The sequence below is a fragment of the Podarcis melisellensis genome, assembly GCF_964234715.1.
Source record: "Podarcis melisellensis genome assembly, chromosome: 2".
Lineage (NCBI taxonomy): Eukaryota > Metazoa > Chordata > Lepidosauria > Squamata > Lacertidae > Podarcis > Podarcis melisellensis.
The window spans coordinates 10732365-10751107 of NC_138529.1; the positions used below are offsets into that span (position 1 = coordinate 10732365).

The 18743-nt window shown below is 47.8% G+C and overlaps 1 protein-coding gene across 1 annotated transcript in view; it reads left to right on the forward strand.

Annotated features, from left to right (window-relative positions):
* Positions 1 to 719: 719 nt before the first annotated feature.
* The window catches only part of ZNF385A (zinc finger protein 385A), a 197635-nt gene continuing 179611 nt past the window's right edge, over positions 720 to 18743 (forward strand). Inside the window, exon 1 of the mRNA XM_081898770.1 lies at positions 720 to 747. Within this exon, the coding sequence (XP_081754896.1) occupies positions 735 to 747 (13 nt within the window). The 5' untranslated portion in view covers positions 720 to 734. The remainder of the gene's footprint in view (positions 748 to 18743) is intronic.

Genomic DNA, 18743 nt, shown 5'->3' on the forward strand with positions numbered 1-18743 from the left:
GGCTCGCTTCCACCTCTCCCGGCGGGTGAAAGCCAACACCACTTCCCAGCTGTGCAAACTGTCTTGCCTCCTCTCGGGACCAGCTCCCAGAACTTGTTGGCTCAGCAAGGAGAGGAATTCCCAGCGCCCGCGTCAGCTGCTTGCACGGCCAAAGGGAGAGCTTGTGGCTAAGCTGAGCAAGGGAGACACCGGTCCCCATGCCCCGTCCAGGCCTCCTTTGGGCTCCGGGGGTCTGCCTGCCTTCCGCCTCCCTCTGCCTCCCTCTGCAAAAGGGACTGGTGAAGCCCTGACGTCCGCGTGCCGCCTTTCAAGTCCTCTCTTTGCTGTCGTCTTTGGCTTCTCGCTCTGCCTTTGATGAGAGATGCAGTGAGACAGAGCGGCCCCATTGTGTCATGCCGTGGTGGCTTTGGCAAGCAAACTGGGACACACCCCGGTGGGATCAGCCTCCCCCCCGCACGGCTCCTTCTCCTTGAGAACCCGCCTCCTGAGACATCGCCCATGGTGGGTTGCCATGTGAGGTCGCTTTGCACGATGGATCTCCTCCTAGTGGCTCCTTCTGACCAGCTCTGATGGTGACAGACCCTGCAGGACTTCCTCTGGGGTTTTTGGCTCCTGTCTCTCTTGTGGCATCTGCATCTGCTTGAGCTTTCCTCCGCTGGTGACCTCTGACCTTTCCTGGATCTGCATCTTCATGTGACCGGTTCTTAGAGCCTCGCTCTCTGGATTTCATCCACATGTTGGGCACAGGTAAGGGATACAATAGCATTCCTCCTGCTGGTGTTTTTATGATTGCTGGATCGCTTAGGAAATCTTCTCCTAAGGCAGGAGCGGACAACCCGTGGCCCTCCAGATCTTTTTGGATTCCATCTCCCACCAGCATGGCCCAGCGGTCAGGGACAATGATGGTTGTCTAAAGTCCAGCCACATCTGGAGAGCCAGAGGTGAGCTGTCCCTGCCGGAAAGTATCGAGCATACTCTGCAAGCCAACTTGAATAAAAGTCTTATTTTAAGTACAGGTTTGGTTGGCAGGTTTCCAGAGGACTGTATGAAACTGCCTTATACAGAGTTGGACCACTAGGAACACAGGGGCGCTGGTTCTAAACATTATGGGAAGTTGCCAGACCCTGCAGATCCAACATTGACTCTATGGAGTCCCCTTCCTCCCTAAATCTTCCTCGCTGCAGCAAGCCCAGGTGACTGTGCTGACCCTTGACCCCATCCCTGCATTGGTTCACCTGGTACTTAACTCTGGCCCTGTGCTGGCAGGAGCTGATGCGGGGTTGTAGTCTAAAGCATCTTGAAGGGCCCAAGTTGGGGAAGAACCATCTGTGCTGACTGGTAATGGTTTTCCAGGCATTGAGATGCAGGGGTTTTCGTAGCCATATCAGGAGACGCTGGGGATTATATATCTGGGAGCATTTGCATGTGAAGCAGATGCTCTGCCACTGAGCAAAAGCCTGTCCCTTTTATATTGGTATTTATAGCTGCAAGTGATACGGCAGGCCTAACGGCATGTGACGTTAATTGCTTCGGTCCTCATGTGCCCCTTCAATTGTTAATTGGCGTCTGGGTGTCCTTCTAAACACGGCTCCCCAGGAGTTCCAGGCAGGAGTACTTGGGCCTCTCTCATCCCAGGAAGAGTTGTCCTAGCTGGTAGCGCCTTTCAGATTGTTGCAGTTGGTTTCCAGATCACAAGAGATTCAGTGTGGTGTAGTGGCTAGAGTACGGGACACACACCAAGGCATCCCTAATCCTCTGTGTCCCACATTAAGTCCTCTTATCTGAGTCTACTTTCCCTTGAACTTGGGGCCAATGAGTGTAGAGAAAGAGAGAGAGAGAGAATTGTGTGATTGTTTGATCTCCACTGAAGTACAAAGCACAGTTGGGAGATATATGAATATATCATCCAAAACCAGTTTGAAGTCCATATTGTGATATCGGTTTCATAATTTTTGACCTGGCAATATATTGCAAGTCATGATGTGTGTGTGTGTGCTGTGCAAAAATCACAATGTGGGAAAAACTGCCTCTACATAGCTCCATCCTTATTTCAGGCATCATGATCTATCAGTGCATCACGATGTTTAGCTGGTGATAGATCACAATGTTGAAAACCAGATATCGTCAAGCCCTACTGTTCGCTTCCACATAGTTCCATCCTTATTTCAGACATCATGATATATTGGTATAGTGGAACCTTGGTTGTTGAACGCCTCTGTTGTCATATGTTTCGGTTCCTGAATCCCAAAAACCCGGAAGTAACTGCTCCGGTTTTCAAATTATTTCTGGAAGCCAAACGTGCTACACAGCTTCTGTTTTGAGTTTCCTATATTGTATTGAGGCTTCTGCTTTCAGTTTTCGGTTTTCGAACGTTTTGGAAGTCGAACGGTCTTCTGGAACGGATTACTTTCAGAAACTGAGGTTCCACTGTATATCACAATGTTTAGCTGATGTTATATCGTGTTGTTGAAAACCAAATATCGCCCAGTCCTAGTACAGAGGGTCCTGAGGTAGAGAGAGTTTGACCGCTGGCGCTAATGTAAGAGGGGACGATTGCTGTTTGAGAAAGATGACTTGGAACTGTGAACTGCACTCTTGAGTTCTCCCACACTCTCCCGCAAGGACTGTGTGGGTCTCCTGCTCAGCATGGCTGGAATTCCTCCATGCTTGAAACGCCGCCTTTGAAGTCAGAATGAGAGAAAGCCTTGCGCTCGCTGTTTGCCTGACAGCAGGAGACGTTCTCTTTGTTGCTGGCAATGACAGGGAAAGAAATGTTTACAGTATGTTTGCCTGTTGAAGGCGGGTGCGATGCACAGCCACCGTGCTAAGCAAGGCTTCTCCAGGGCTCAGGCTGGCCTGGAACAGATTGAGATGAAGAGGAGAATGCCTCTGACCATGTGCAGAGCGCATTCAAAGGCCATTCCAGGAAAAGCCTTTTGCAGTGGGTTCCCCGCCCCGGAGAGGAGGGTATATTGAGACTTAGCATTTTGGGTGCTATCTGTTCATTAACACGCTTGCAAGCTTAGCAGCAGGGAGTCACCCTGGCAGACAATGCTAGTCTCTCAAACAGTGTCAGTTCCCCATGGAGGAAAGAGCATGAGCAGCCTCTTTTCCAAAGGCTGATTCTTGCCAGAGAGCAGCAGGATCCACACTGCTGTCTTGTCAGGGACTGGCTGGATGCAGAGGAGCGGTGGGAGGCAGCAACCCTAACCCTAACCCCCCCAAGAGAAGAAGACTCAGAGCTCAGGGAGCAGTGGTGGGGTGACAATGAGTGATCAGAGGGAGAAGAGGGAGCAGACTGGGGGGGGGGGAGGTGTCGGAAGCAGAAGAGGCAACAGGGTTTAGTGAGTGGGAAGACTCTGGAGCAGAGAGCAGTCCAAAATCAGAGGCAGAAGCAGAGACTGGAGAGGAGGAGGGCCAGCAGACAGAGACCAGGCAGGCTGCTGAAGAAGTCTCCCACTCCTGCTGTGACCAGCTGCTGCTATCTGGTTCAAATCCTCAATTTCAGACTGCAACTGTCAGAGGATATGTGTAGTGGCATTGATAGTTTTCTCCAACCTGCATGTTAGGGCAAATAGTGCTTCACGATTTTGTTCGGCCAGAACTCCCGGATGTATGCTGATGGAGAGGATGCTCACGAAGTCCCCACCAATAGCCCCCACCAAGCTATAGGCCTGTGCTGTTTTGGTTTCTTTGAATTAAGAGTTAACTGACTCTGGGTGTTACACCTGACTCCAGCTCCTGACAGATGTCTCTCTCGCTGGCTTTGTTCAGTTTGCCTCCCTTCCAATCGAACACGTGCAAAATGTTCCCTGCTCAGTGGCGTAGCGTGGGGGGTGCAGGGGGCCCCGGCCGCACTGGGCGCAACACCTGGGGGTTAGGGTTAGGGGGCACAAATCCACGGGTTAGGGGTGCAAATCCAGGGTTAGGGGTGCAAATTACTTGCCTTGCCCCGGGTGCTGACAACCCACGCTACACCACTGTCCCTGCTTGTATTTTTTAAAATCTGCCCTCCTGAATCTCCCAGCGTTCAGCTTCATTGTATGTCCATGAGCCCTGTGCCAGTTGAGTTTTGCTTGAGCAACAAGCGCTTCTTGAGCTCTAGCGTGCTCCTGGTCTTCAACCCTGGCTTGTTCTCTGGTTCTGACCTAATTTCTGACCTTGCCTCCTGGTTTGTCCTGTTGGTTCCTGGTTGCTGGGTTACATTGTATTACACATTACAGCCTTGAAAAGGCCCCTGTTGGCTAGTGCCAGTGTCATCACTGGCTCTCGTGTCACAATCATACTTGTGTTCTGCTAACATTTAAAAGCCCTCATAGGAGTGATCATGTAGCCTTTTAAAAATAGGGTATGGGGAATCCTCGCAAGGCTAAAACTTCCTTTACACCAGGGATGGGAACCTGTGGTCTTTCAGAAGTTGTTAGACTGCAGCTACCATCAGCCTGAGTCAGCATGGTCGTTGGTCTGGGATGATGGGAGTTATGATCCAGCAACATCTTGGTTCTCCACTCCTGGTCACAGTACTGTAATCTCCTACCAATTTTATGTGCCACTTTTCTCTTTAGCTATAGAACAATGTGCTGCTGTTCTTTAACAATGGGAAGTGCATCACCTCTGTTTAATTAAACAAAAGTAATGACCACATGATGCCTGTGGCACAGCTAACCCTCTTTTAATACGCTGCTTACAGCGCCGTTCTAGTGTCCCAGGCATCTCACCTACCTGATCTTTGGCCTATTAGGTATATAGTTGCAGCAGAATGAGCTAGTAAAATGAACTGTACCACTAAAGACTGTGTGCGGTATGTGTTGGTGCATGATATTTTTGAATGCGCCATGTAAAAACTCCTCGCAAGTAGAAAACTAATGTGTCAGGAAGAGGGCTAGCTTAAAACCGAACGCATCAGAAAGAAAGGTTCTAATATACCTCTTCCAGTGTTAGTTTTCTGCTTACACAGAGTCTCTTTTTGTGTAGGGAAGCATTCAAAATTTTGATTCCTGCCACTTGCAGCCTGAAGTGGCACAGTCCACCCTTCCTTGAGTTTTCCGTATTGAGTTTTCAGTTTTTGAACATTACAGAACTCAAACGGTCTTCCGGAATGGATTACACTCGAATACTGTACCACTGTAATAATCACAAGTTGCTGCTGAAATGTGGAGACCTGAGTTTAAGCTTAGAAAAATGAGAAACAGAGAGAGACCCAAAATGACCAATTGGCCCATCCATAGGGGCTACTTCCAAGTACCCTGGAACCCCACTGTCTTTAGTTTCAGCAATTTATAAATGGGAGGGGAAACAGGCAAACATCGCCTCCTGCTTCACGGGAGAGATTGCCATTTTGGGAGGCTAAAGGCAGCTCTCTAGCTGTCCTGATCGAAGTGGTTTTTGAAGAAGCCCGGGAATTCTGCCTCCAGCACAAGCACACCTGCCATCCATCCAACTTGCTTCAGCTCGCCCACAGCATGTGGGAGAGACCGCAGCCAATCCATGGGCTGGGCCGGAGCAGCTGAAGAATCCCAAACTTTGCAGCCTGTAAATAGCACTGGGAGGTTGGGACGTGGGCCAGAGAGCCCTGGCTCTACCTCATCCTAAGCAGCGAGGGAAGCCAAGGCTCGGGTCTTTCTGAAAGCATCCCATTGAGAAAGGAGCCAGCCCTGGGCCAGCTCCAGGGAGCTTGTCTCTTCTGACTAGGCTCGGGGATGACCAGAGGCAATAAAGCAGGGATGGGCAGGCTGACTCCCGGTCTTGCATGACCCGCTTTAGTTTTAAATAGAATTCCACCACTCGGCCCACTAATGTATTTTGCATTGACAAAAGAAGGATGTGCACTCTCTGTTAAGTGATCTTGAGCACTTTGGCTTAGGAACATAGGAAATGCCTTGCCAGATCAGAGGAAGAGGAAGAGCCACCTAGACTGACATTCTTTACAACAGGAGTAGCCAAAGTGGTGCCCTTCTGATGTTGCGGGACTACAACTCCCATCATCCCTGACCGATGCCCATGCTGCCTGGGACTGATGGGAATTGGAATCCAATAACATCAGAAGGGCACCATCTTGCGCTTTCCCTACTTGCAATAACCCCAGCAACAAGGAAGTGCTACAGCTTGTCTACTAGAATTTGGCCAGTAGTCCGTGGTATACATTTAGTCCAGAGGGCAGGTCTCCTAGATCTTCTGGCAGGTCTTCTGGCAGATTTGAAGATGATAAACAAAAGGGGGGTTGACTCCCATTTGTTTCACAGGATGTTATGTACTGAGTTGAATAGGATCCAAAAGGCAGCAGTCTGATTGGCCCTAGGATTCAGAATGCAGCAGTCTGATTGGTCCTAGAACAATAGGATTCAGAATGCAGCAGTCTGATTGGTCCTAGAACAATAGGGTCCAGAATGCAGCAGTCTGATTGGTCCACAGGAGCCACCCAATCCAGCTCCAGGTGGAAGTGAACCTGCAACCTGATTGGCCTACAGGAGAATCTCAGAATTAGCCAATCACGTGGGGCCCATTGTGTAAATAATGTATATAAAGCAGACATTCCGGGGAAATTTCCATTCCTCCTCACCACTATGAGCTGAATAAAGAGCATGAAATCCACTCTCGACTCTCGACTCTGTGAAGTATAGTTCACAGGAGCAACGACTAAATGACTTCCCCCACCTACATCAGGCTGCTGAAAAGAAAGCAGTTAAGCAGGCACGACTGGCACACTGGGGCCGTGTCCTAGAGCTGTCTCCCAGACCCCAGCATTGCTGCCACATACCAGGATGCTTCAGGGGTGAGGCAGGGCACCAGCAAGTTCAGGGCTGCATGAGTATAGTGCCAGCCTAGTACTCATGCCAGTACAGTGCCCCCCACCTTGCCACTGCCCCACCCTGTTAAGGATCTGCCAAGCTAGCTTTAGGATAGGTTAGCTCTGTGGCACTGTCCTGCAATGCCAGCTGCTTCTGCCGCTAACCTGGAGTGGATTTGGTGTTAAAGGACTTTGAGCCCAGGTCAAGCCTGGGACAGGAAACAAATTCCTAAGCACAGAATGTGCTCAGAGGCAGACCTGTTCTTTAATTCTTACTGTTTTGTTGTTGTTTTCTTTGCACTTGATTCTAACACTGGTAGATCTTGGGGTTGTAGTAAAAAGTGAAGTAGATATGACCAGCCTGAGGTCCATAGCTGTCAACTTTCAGATTTGAAAATAAGGGATCAGCAGCCTCACCTGTCCCGGGAACAGTCTACGGGATATCTAACAATCTGGGATAGCAGCTGGAAGCAGCAGGAAACGACGCTGGAATAAGGGAATTTCCTGCAAAAAAAGGAAAAGGTTGACAGCTTTGCTGAGGTCTGATTACTCTTGTCCTGGGGTACCTTTATGAGTTGCGTAGAACAGAGAAGTGCTGGGATTTAGCAGCTTTTCATATCACACTGCCTCACAGGTGAGAATTTTTTACTTCCTGAAATTCCCTCTTGTTCTGGGTTGCTATTAAAAGCACAGAAACATCTTTTGCAGCAGCATGTTGTACATCAGACACCAAACATTGTTCCCACTGCTGACAGTGGTAGCCAATTCAGATTTAAACCTTATCAGTCCCTGCAGGCCCTAAACAAGCATAGCTATTGATTGGGAGCAGTTTTGACCAAAGTGGGGCTGGCAAGAGGGAGAGATACTAAATTCTCTGGAAGCAGAAGCAGCTATAGGATGCCTTCAGACTTGTCACTATTTTGCAAGAGGCACATAAACGCATAGCAGAACTGTAGGTTTGCTCAGTTAAAATGCATTAATGAGCGCTGTCACCCTACTGTAACAAATCCACTTTTTATATACAGTGGTACCTCGGGTTAAGTACTTAATTTGTTCCGGAGGTCCGTTCTTAACCTGAAACTGTTCTTAACCCGAAGCACCACTTTAGCTAATGGAGCCTCCTGCTGCCGCCGTGCCGCCGGAGCACGATTTCTGTTCTCATCCTGAAGCAAAGTTCTTAACCTGAGGTAATATTTCTGGGTTAGCTGTCTGGGTTGAGTCTGTCACCTGAAGCATATGTAACCTGAAGCGTATGTAACCCGAGGTACCACTGTATATAAAACTGCAAAAAGTCCCCATATATATATATATATATATATATATATATATATAACTTTTTGCAGTTTGGAAAATGATGGCAAAATGCACCAAAAAGAACAGGATGGATGAATGATTAATGGGAATGCTCATAAACACCCCACAAGCAAATCCGGATGCATGCCGGATAATTTCTCGTTGTCATATCACTGCGTCATAAACAAATTGGAATGAATGCTCAACAAAGACTGGATATAATCTAACCACCTCCTAAAATTTGCGCCAGCAAATGAGGATAGTTGCTGAATAAACAAGATGTCTGAAGGGGCCTATGGCTCCCCAATATCCCACAATTTGCACTTCCAGGCATTTCCAGTGTCCCACCAGGAGAGTTATACAGTCTCTTGGCAACGCTGCCAAGTTTTTATGTGCAGGGGCAATGGAATCTTCTCTTCTCGTTTTCCACTGGCTCCCACTCCTGGTGAGGACATAATCCTCTGCCAGTGACATCATAACCTGGCTGCCGTGATGCGTCTGCCTGCAATGTCATTGGGATCGAAGATGACGAGTCAATGTAGGGCAGTAAACAAAAGAGCTGCTTTGACTGCAGGCTCCCAGGAGGAAGATTAGCTAGGGCTGAGAGAGGCTGGGAATGTGTCCGGCATCCACAAGGGAAGCTAAATATAGATAGCTTAGCGAGGGAGGTATTCTCAGCTCTTTAATGAGGGAGTTGGAGCTGCAACCTGGAACTTGGCCTGGACACATGCACCTGGAGCATGTAAATCATGTTTATACCCCAGCTGAAGTCTGTCCCCCGCCCCGGCGCTTCCTGCCCCAATAAAAGTGGACTCTGCAATGTGACGAGCATTTTTCACCCCTGCCTGGTGCGTGCAGTTTGATGGATTCTCCCTTGTTAAGGGGCCTGTCACAATGGCTTTGGGCGCTGAGCAGGCTTCCCGTTCCAGCGCTCGGAAATCTTTGCGGTAAAAATAGGTGCCTCTTGCTTTGCTTGTTTGTTTGATTGAAAAGCTTTTTGATTCTGTCTTTCCCACTGCAAATACCCCAAGACGCCTTGTGCGTTCAGTTTAAAAAGCCTTAAAATAATATGCCAATCATGAATAGCGTGAGCGCAGGTGAAGTAACCAGGCTAAACGAGTGTTTAAAAATCAGATCCATTTTAATTTGCCGCAGTCTTGCAGTGCTAACAGCATGGGCGTAGGTGTAGGTATTGGGGGGTAATCGTTCAAACCCCTTTAAGCACGGGTTTCACTGACGATTACTCAGAATTAACAAAAAACAGGTTTGTTTATTTGGGGAACAATGAAAACATATTCACAGTAAACTGAAGTTTGGTATGATTCGAATACCAAGCTCCCAAACCAGGAGTGAGGACCCTCTAGGCCATGGGACAGATTCTGCCAATGGTGCCTCCCCTCACCACTTTCTGCTCATGGCACTTTTTGGGTGTGTTTAAAAAGTTTTTAAAATTCAGTTAGGAAGTCTAAAATAATAATAATAATAATAATAATAATAATAATAATAATAATAATAATAATTTATTATTTATACCCCGCCCATCTGGCTGGGCCTCCCCAGCCACTCTATAAGTAGTAATCATGGCACAAGGGGAAGATACCCAGGGTAAGGATGACAAAACAAATTTTCAGGGTTGTTTTTTTTTTAAAGTTTATTATTCTAGCCAAAGGCCATGACAAACTTGTAGCAATGATATTAATTGTTAAGTTGTGGGTGAACATATCAGACGACACAGCGATTCTTCAAACAGCTCTTGTTTATTCACAGCCCGGAACAGAACTGAACTGAAGGGTTCAGCCAGCTTATACAGAGCTCCACTACAACGCAACAGTAACAACTTTCTATAACTATCCAATCACTGAACGTCACTTTCAATTCCTTATTTGCATATGTGGACCTGAGTGAAAACTATCTACAGTATCCCCCTGCTGGTCAAGGGTGAGAACCTCAGTACATAACATTAATAATACAGAATATATATCCATAATGTGTGTGTGAGAGAGGAGAGGCACAAACAAGCTTAAAACTAGCTTGATTTCAGATTAAACCTCTGAATCACCACAACAACTTATAGTGATTTCATCTAACCCAAGGTTTCCCAAACCTGAGTCTCCAGCTGTTTTTGGACTGCAACTCCCATCATCCCTATCTAGCAGGACCAGTGGTCAGGGATAATGGGAACTGTAGTCCAAGAGCAGCTGGAGACCCAAGTTTGGGAAACACTGATCTAACTCCTTTTTCCTGATTTTATTTTATTTTATTGCAGCCAGTGCATAGAGGGCCACTCTGTGTATTTTGAAGCTATTATTATCACTCAAAAGAAACTGAACCATTCCTGATGGAGTGTACCTGCTTGCTTATGTGCACAAAGGTTTCAGAAACCTGTCTCTTGGGTTTCTATATAAAGGGCAGGCAGGCTAACAGATAATGAGTTATGTCTTCCACCTGAGGTTGACCACAAGATACAGTCTGTCTGCATAAGGGACCTTATTGTACTGGCCATCCAAGACTGCAGTGGGCATAACTTGGAAACACAGCTCAATAAAGGCATTTCTTATGGAAAATGGTGAGAGTTTGGTCAGATTAGCTGTAAACTATAGGGCCACAGATTCCCCATCCCTGAGCTAGATGGATCCATGGTCCTCATCAATAGGAGACAGCTTCTTAAATATCCTTAAACAGAATAATTCTGGTACAGCATGATGGCTAGAGGTATCTCTTCAAGCTGCATGCAGAAGTCCTGTCGTGTACGGTGGTACCTCGGGTTAAGTACTTAATTTGTTCTGGAGGTCCGTTCTTAACCTGAACCTGTTCTTAACCTGAAGCACCACTTTAGCTAATGGGGCCTCCCACTGCCGCCGCGCTGCCGGAGCACGATTTCTGTTCTCATCCTGAAGCAAAGTTTTTAACCCGAGGTAATATTTCTGGGTTAGCGGAGTCTGTAACCTGAAGTGTATGTAACTGTTAAGTTGTGGGTGAACATATCAGACGACATAGCGATTCTTTCAAAGCAGCTCTTTATTTGTAAGCTGGAACAGAACTGAACTGAAGAGCTCAGTCAGCCTGCTTATATAGAGCTCCAGAACAACATAACTGTAACAACTTTCTAAAACTATCCAATCACTGAACGTCACTTTCAATCCTCCATTTGCATAACTATCTACAGTATCCCCCTGCTGGCCCAGGGTGAGAACTTCAGTACATAACAGTAACCTGAAGGATATGTAACCCGAGGTACCACTGTAATCCTATAATTGTACATGTGGGCTGTGATCCCTCTGTGGTGAGGGAAATTAACTTTCCACGTCCTCAGAAGAAATCTCCTCTACACTGTTGTTCCTGGGACTAGATGATGCAATTCAGGAGTGATTTTTGCTCTCTCAACTCTGGCTTGCTTTCCACAGCTAGTGTCGTGCATTCTCAGAAAAGCAGACCCTCCCAAGTGTCCCTATTTTCCATGGACAGTCCTGGATTTACAGAAGCCATACCGGTTTCTGAGTTGATCCCAGAATGTTCTGCCTTTTCCTTAGGATGTCCCTATTTTCACCGGAGAAATTTTGGAGGGTACGGAGTTATACGAGCCAAGGAGATCAGTAACAACTTTTAGAAGACATCTGAAGGCAGCCCTGTATAGGGAAAGTTTTTTAATGTTTAATGTTTTATTAAAACATGTTTTCATATATGTTGGAAGCTGCCCAGAGTGTCAGGGGCAAGCCAGTCAGATGGGCGGGGTATAAATAAAATCATGAGAGAAATGTTGGAGGGTATGGGAAAGATTCCACCTTGTCCCCTGAGTATATATACAATCGTACCTTGGATCTCAAACGCCTTGGCTCCTGAACAAATCGGCTCCCGAACGATCGAAACCCGGAAGTGAGTGTTTCGGTTTCCGAACGATTTTCGGAAGCCAGATGTCCAGCATGGCTTCCGATTGGCTGCAGGAGCTACTGTCTGTGTCTGTGTATGGAAAGCTGATGTTGCTAAGTATGAACCCACCCTCCACCTCCACCAAACTTCAGGCATACCTTCCCTCTGTCATTTATTTCAGTTTGCAGCAGAGAAAGGTTTGCAGGAGAGGCAAGGAGAAACCAGCTTTCCATTTCCGGACACTAGAGGGCTCTACAACTTTAGCAAGAACCTTACTAACATAGCACTGAGACAAACAGGGTGTGATGGCCTAGGAATCCGATTCAGAGGCTGAACCAGAGGAATCCCAGCCTGCACAGGAGTCCCCGCCTCCAGGGCCGGCTGAACTGGGGCAGGGCCTTGATCCTGAAGCGCACGCACCTGTGCTGGATCCTCAGGAGCAGGCACCAGGTGAATCCACTCTGGCTCCAGAGGTGGTTGAGGACTCAGAGCCTACAGGTGAGTCATCCCCTGGGCCCAGTAACCCTTCAGCCTCTCCTGAACTGCAGAGGCTCAGGGCAGAGAGGCGAAGGGAACTGGTTTCTCCCAGGAGGAGTGCTCGCCTTAAGGCCAGGAGAGGCAGGTCTCCTGGGGGCCGGGACCGCCCCTGGCCTCAGAGAAGGTGAAGGCCAGTCAGCCCGGTCCCAGGTTGCGGGAGCAATGTCGTTGTTGAGTACTTGTTCCTGCCCGGTCCCAGACCTGACCCTCCAGTGTTCCTGTCCCCGCTCGGCTTCCTGCTTCGGACCTCGCCCCGCTGCTTGTGAACTGTTTCCAGGCTAGTGACCCAGGACCGGACTTTGACTACGCCAACAGTAACCTTCCGCTGGGGGCCAGCACACAGGGCGACCTTCTGCTGTACCATCCGATGATGCAGCTGAGGAAAAGAAGGACTCATAGAATCGTAGAGTTGGAAGGGCCCCTGAGGACCATCTAGTCCAACCCCCTGCAATGCGGGAATATATTCAGCTGTCCCATACAGGGTTCAAACCTTCACCCTTGGTGTTATCAGGGTTTGATATAACACACCGGAAACACTTGAGCTGCAATGGTGTCTAGTGCAGGCACTCCCAACCTGCGGCCCTCCAGATGTTTTGGCCTAGAACTCCCATGATCCCTAGCTAACAGGACCAGTGGTCAGGGATGATGGGAATTGTAGTCCAAAATATCTGGAGGGCCGAAGGTTGGGGGTGCCTGGCTTATGGGGACCCCTGGAGCTCCAGTATCTCCTAATGCTGTCTTTAGCAATCTACTCCAATGTAATTTTAGGCCAAGATGGGGCGAACTTGTAGCCCTCCAGATGTTGTTGGACTCCAAATCCCATCAGCTCCAGCCAGCATGGTCAATGGTTGAGAAGAATGGGGCTTGTAGTCTAGCAACATCCAGAGCACCATATGTTTTAGCTATTCTTAGAGCAATATGCCCCTTGCATAGGCAACCATATGGGTGGGATCTCAGTTCTTTCTAATGATGGCATCCATCTTGCTCAGCAACGCACAGCTCATTGAACATGTCTGCTGAACAGAAAAGCCTGCGGATGCGCAGTTAATGCTAAAGTGCAGCTTTTTGTCGCATGGGTCCAAACTGTAGGAAGAATCTACAGAGGAAAGGGCGGACTTTGGTAATATGGTGTCCTTAGCCAGGATGAAATTTGGCAGCCCCTCCCCCAATAATGCTTCTTATTTTCACAACAATTCTTTCTTTCTTTCTTTCTTTCTTTCTTTCTTTCTTTCTTTCTTTCTTTCTTTCTTTCTTTCTTTCTTTCTTTCTTTCTTTCTTTCTTTCTTTCTTTCTTATTATTTGGTGTCCCCTTGGCGCAGTGCCCTGTGCAGGGGAACAACCTAGTAAAAGTAGAAGAAGAAGAAGAAGAGAAGAGTTTGGATTTGATATCCCGCCTTTCACTCCCTTTAAGGAGTCTCAAAGCGGCTAACATTCTCCTTTCCCTTCCTCCCCCACAACAAACACTCTGTGAGGTGAGTGGGGCTGAGAGATTTCAAAGAAGTGTGACTGGCCCAAGGTCACCCAGCAGCTGCATGTGGAGGAGCGGAGACGCGAACCCGGTTCCCCAGATTACGAGACTACCGCTCTTAACCACTACACCAGTAAAGGTAAAGGGACCCCTGACCATTAGGTCCAGTTGTGACCGACTCTGGGGTTGCGGCGCTCATCTCGCTTTATTGGCCGAGAGAGCCGGCGTACAGCTTCCAGGTCACATGGCCAGCATGCCTAAGCCGCTTCTGGCGAACCAGAGCAAGGCATGGAAACGCCGTTTACCTTCCCGCTGGAGCGGTACCTATTGATCTACTTGCACTTTGACGTGCTTTCAAACTGCTAGGTTGGCAGGAGCAGGGACTGAGAAACGGGAGCTCACCCCGTCACGGGGATTCGAACCGCTGACCTTCTGATTGGCAAGTCCTAGGCTCTGTGGTTTAACCCACAGCACTACCCGCATCCCTAGGGGAACAACCTGCACCACCCTAAAACCTGCACCACCCTAAATCCAGTGCTGCTAGAGGGCTAACAGTGTTACTCTATTGCAGGCCCAAACGGGGTTGGGCTAGATGACCTTTGGGGCATAGCTGCCAACTTTCAGATTTGAAAATAAGGGATCAGCAGCCTCGAAAATAAGGGATCAGCAGCCTCACCTGTCCTGGGGACAGTCTACGGGATAGCAGCGGGAAGCAGCGGGAAACGGCGCTGGAATAAGGGAATTTCCTGCAAAAAAAGGGAAGGTTGACAGCTATGCCTTCGGGTCCCTTCCTACTTTACAGTAAAGTGGTACCTCAGGTTAAGTACTTAATTCGTTCCTCAGGTTCCTTCTTAACCTGAAACTGTTCTTAACCTGAAGCACCATTTTAGCTAATAGGGCCTCCTGCTGCTGCCGCACCGCCGGAGCACAATTTCTGTTCTCATCCTGAAGCAAAGTTCTTAACCCGAGGTACTATTTTCTGGGTTAGTGGAGTCTGTAACCTGAAGCGTATGTAACCTGAAGCGTATGTAACCCGAGGTACCACTGTACGTCTTGCTCCATGGTGCCTTGCCTTCATAGCAAGACGGACAATTTTTTGCAAGCGATTACACACTGCTCCAATAATTCCATGGTTAAACTATGGTATTCACTCACACAAGTAGTTGTGGTGACCACCAACATAGATAGCTTTAAAACAGAGGCAGAGAGCCTGTGGTTGAACTCCAGCATCCATCAGCCTGAGCCTGCTTGGGCAATGCTCTGGGATAATGGGAGTTGTAGTTCAGTGCCATGTGGAGACCATGGGTTCCCTGTCCCTGGTTTAAAAGAGGATTAGACAAATTCATGGAGGATCTCAGTGGCTTCTAGCCATGATGACTATGGCTTGTGTTCACTGTTGGAGGCAGTATGTCTCTGAATTGCAGCTGAGTTTCTGCTCTCAAGTTTCCTGTGAGAACCAAATGCTAGGTTAGATAGCAGGGTGCTTCTTATGAGCATAATCAATATAGATCAAATAGATGCCAGCAGTAGGGGCACCTGAGGTATGTTTGTCATCGCAGCTCCAGGCAGCGGTTCTCAACCTGCGGGTCCCCAGATGTTGTTGGACTACAACTCCCATCATTCCTGACCACTGGTCATGCTGCCTAGGAATGATGGGAGTTGTAGTCCAACGACATATGGGGACCCACAGGTTGAGAAACAATAGAATGGACTTTTCCCAAAAAGCTTCCATCTTCCCTGGAGCTTGTTCAGACCTTCCAAGTGTCCTTATTTCCCAGGGATTGTGCCAGATTTACAGAAGTCTAACTGGTTTCTGATTTGACCCTGGAATGTCCCGTTTTTCCTTAGGACACTCATTGAAGAAATGTTGGCGGGTATAGGACAGGGGTAGGCAACCTAAGGCCCGGGGGCCGGATGCGGCCCAATCACCTTCTCAATCCAGCCCGCGGACAGTCTGGGACTCAGCGTGTTTTTACTTGAGTAGAATGTGTGCTTTTATTTAAATTAATTTCTGGGTTATTTGTGGGGCATGGGGCATAGGAATTCGTTGATTCCCCCCGCCCCGCCCCAAATATAGCCCGGTGCACCACATGGTCTGAGGGACGGTGGATCGGCCCATGGCTGAAAAAGGTTGCTAACCCCTGGTATAAAGGTAAAGGGTAAAGGGACCCCTGACCATTAGGCCCAGTTGTGACCGACTCTGGGGTTGCGGCGCTCATCTCGCTTTATTGGCCGAGGGAGCCAGCGTACAGCTTCCGGGTCATGTGGCCAGCATGACTAAGCCGCTTCTGGCGAACCAGAGCAGCGCACAGAAACACTGTTTGCCTTCCCGCCAGAGCGGTACCTATTTATCTACTTGCACTCTGCTAGGATGGCAGGAGCAGGGACTGAGCAATGGGAGCTCATGCCGTCACGGGGATTCAAACCACCAACCTTCTGATCGACGAGTCCTAGGCTCTGTGGTTTAACCCACAGCGCCACCCGCGTCCCGACCCCTGGTATAGGATGTCCCTATTTTCAATGGAGTAATGTTGGAGGGTATGGTAGGACATCCCTAGCTCTAGGAGAAGGGGTGTGATTCATCAGCTGGAATAGGCTTGGAACAGGTGAGGGTCCCCTGTCACATCAAGCCCAGGTGCTGCAATCAGCAGGCAAAGTATACAAGGAGGCAGAGTTGAGGTGCTGTGTCTGCTCAGCTGCCCATGTTAATAGACCTCAGCTTGGACTCTGCAAGATGTCTGCAGGACTGTGCTTCAGGCTGGACTCTATCAAGTCCCCTTGGCCTGTGGGACTTGACATATAGGCTTGCTGCCAGGTAGGCCAGGGGTTCAGGACAATCTCTCTATGTGGGTAACGGGATATCCTTACAGTTCCCATGATTCTTGCAGGGGAGACACAACTGTTCATGATACGGCTTTAAATGTACAGTGCAGATCTAGATCTATATTTGTAAAGACGGTTCATTTTATTGATAGTTCTGTTCTGCTTTTAATGGTTTTTATGTTGTTATATTGCTAGACATTGCCTTGACCGTTTACAAGAGCGTGGTATATAAATAAAAATATCTATATAGATATAGATGCTGGAGTCAGACAGGAATAACTTCTGCTTGCTTTCCAGAATGCTAGCTGTGTTGGTCTGTGTTACTAAACAAACAAGCAAATATATTTCATATACTTATTTGATAGTAAACCCCGTGAAGCTTACTTCTGCATAGATCTACACAGGATTGGGCATTTTGATCTGAAGTAGCCATGTTGAAAATTGAAGCAGAACAGTCTTTTTTTTGGATTAGTTAATCCAGAATAATTTTTCCTCTTGCTCTGCCGACACCCATTCTATCAGATGCATGAAGTACTGTGCTGAGTTATAGGCAGAGTTAGAAAATGAGATATGAAAGCTAGGAGCTAAATGGCACCTTAAATTTAGTTTATGGGTGCAACAACAGAATGTCTAGGCACACTTTTTTATAATAAGAATACAAAGCTGAAAATGAATGAACTGCAGCTAAAATATTATGCTAATTTTTCACATGGTCTAGTGTCCCTCCCCTGCCCACCCCCCTAATATTCTTAAGAGGGTCTCTTCTCCAGTCTTCAGAGAGTAGCTGGAAGTGGAGAGGCAGAAAAAGGTCCTCCTTTCCTTCCACTCCACAGTTTTAATTTGAAATCTTAGGTGCAGTACTGTGCTCAGAGCTCGGAAACTGCTTGCACTAATGAAATCCCCTGTCACAAAATGTGCCTAGAACAATGGGCGTTTCAAACACTGGTTACATGGGTGGCCAGGTAACTAGTCCAGGATCAGAAATATAAACTAACACAGTTGCAGTGGCGTAGTGTGGGTTGTCAGCACCCGGGGCAAGGCAAGTAATTTGCACCCCCTAACCTGTGGATTTGCGCCCCCTAACCCCCAGATGTTGTGCCGGTGCGGCCCGCCCCCCTGCACCCCCCACGCTATGCCACTGCACAGTTGTCTTAGCATTGTTGAGTAAATTAAGTCCTATAGACATTGAGGAAATCATTTGTTGCTGTTCAGACCGAAATGAACTTTTGGAACTTTGGGGTAAGTTGTAATTCAGTTTCACGCTGGAGTTTCCCTGTTACATTCCTTTGCTCAAGGATAGCTTCCATAAAGACCAATAGCAGAGTGTCCGGCTAGGCTAAAATGTTCCTGTACTGGTTTGTGATGGTTGCCATTTCTCATGTCAGCTCTGTGCCCACTTATTCTTCTGCTTGGAGACCGATGGAACTTAATATCCAAACAGAGATCTAGGTTTCCTGTGTCCAAAACAAACATACTAGCCGCTGTGCTACAATTGTCTCTTAAAGAGAGGCGCTGTCTGGGACTAATTCTGCATGGAAGCTACAGCCTCTGGCTCTGAGGCCCAGGTGCTGGTGTTGTGGTTAGTGAGTTCCAAGGGAAATCTCACTGTATGTTTTCAATCTCGTGATTATCAATACTGAGCATTTGTGTTTTAAAAAACCACCTCGGTACTCCTCACAACAATCCCATAAGCAGAGACCTACCTAGGGTCCCTTGTACCCCCTCCAAAAAAATTACTTTATCACAATAGCCACATTAGAAATGACTACATTTTACAGGACCCAAGTACTCAAAGCATCTGTAGTGAGAGTGAGGCAGGCAGGAAGGGCTAAAGATTTGCATGTTTTTGTGTCGTGCGTTGCATCACCCCACAGATATGTCTGGGGTTTTTTTGTAATCATTTTAAATTGAATTTTAAAAAGTTTGACATATATGCTTCAATACATAATAAATTTAACTTTTCTCAAC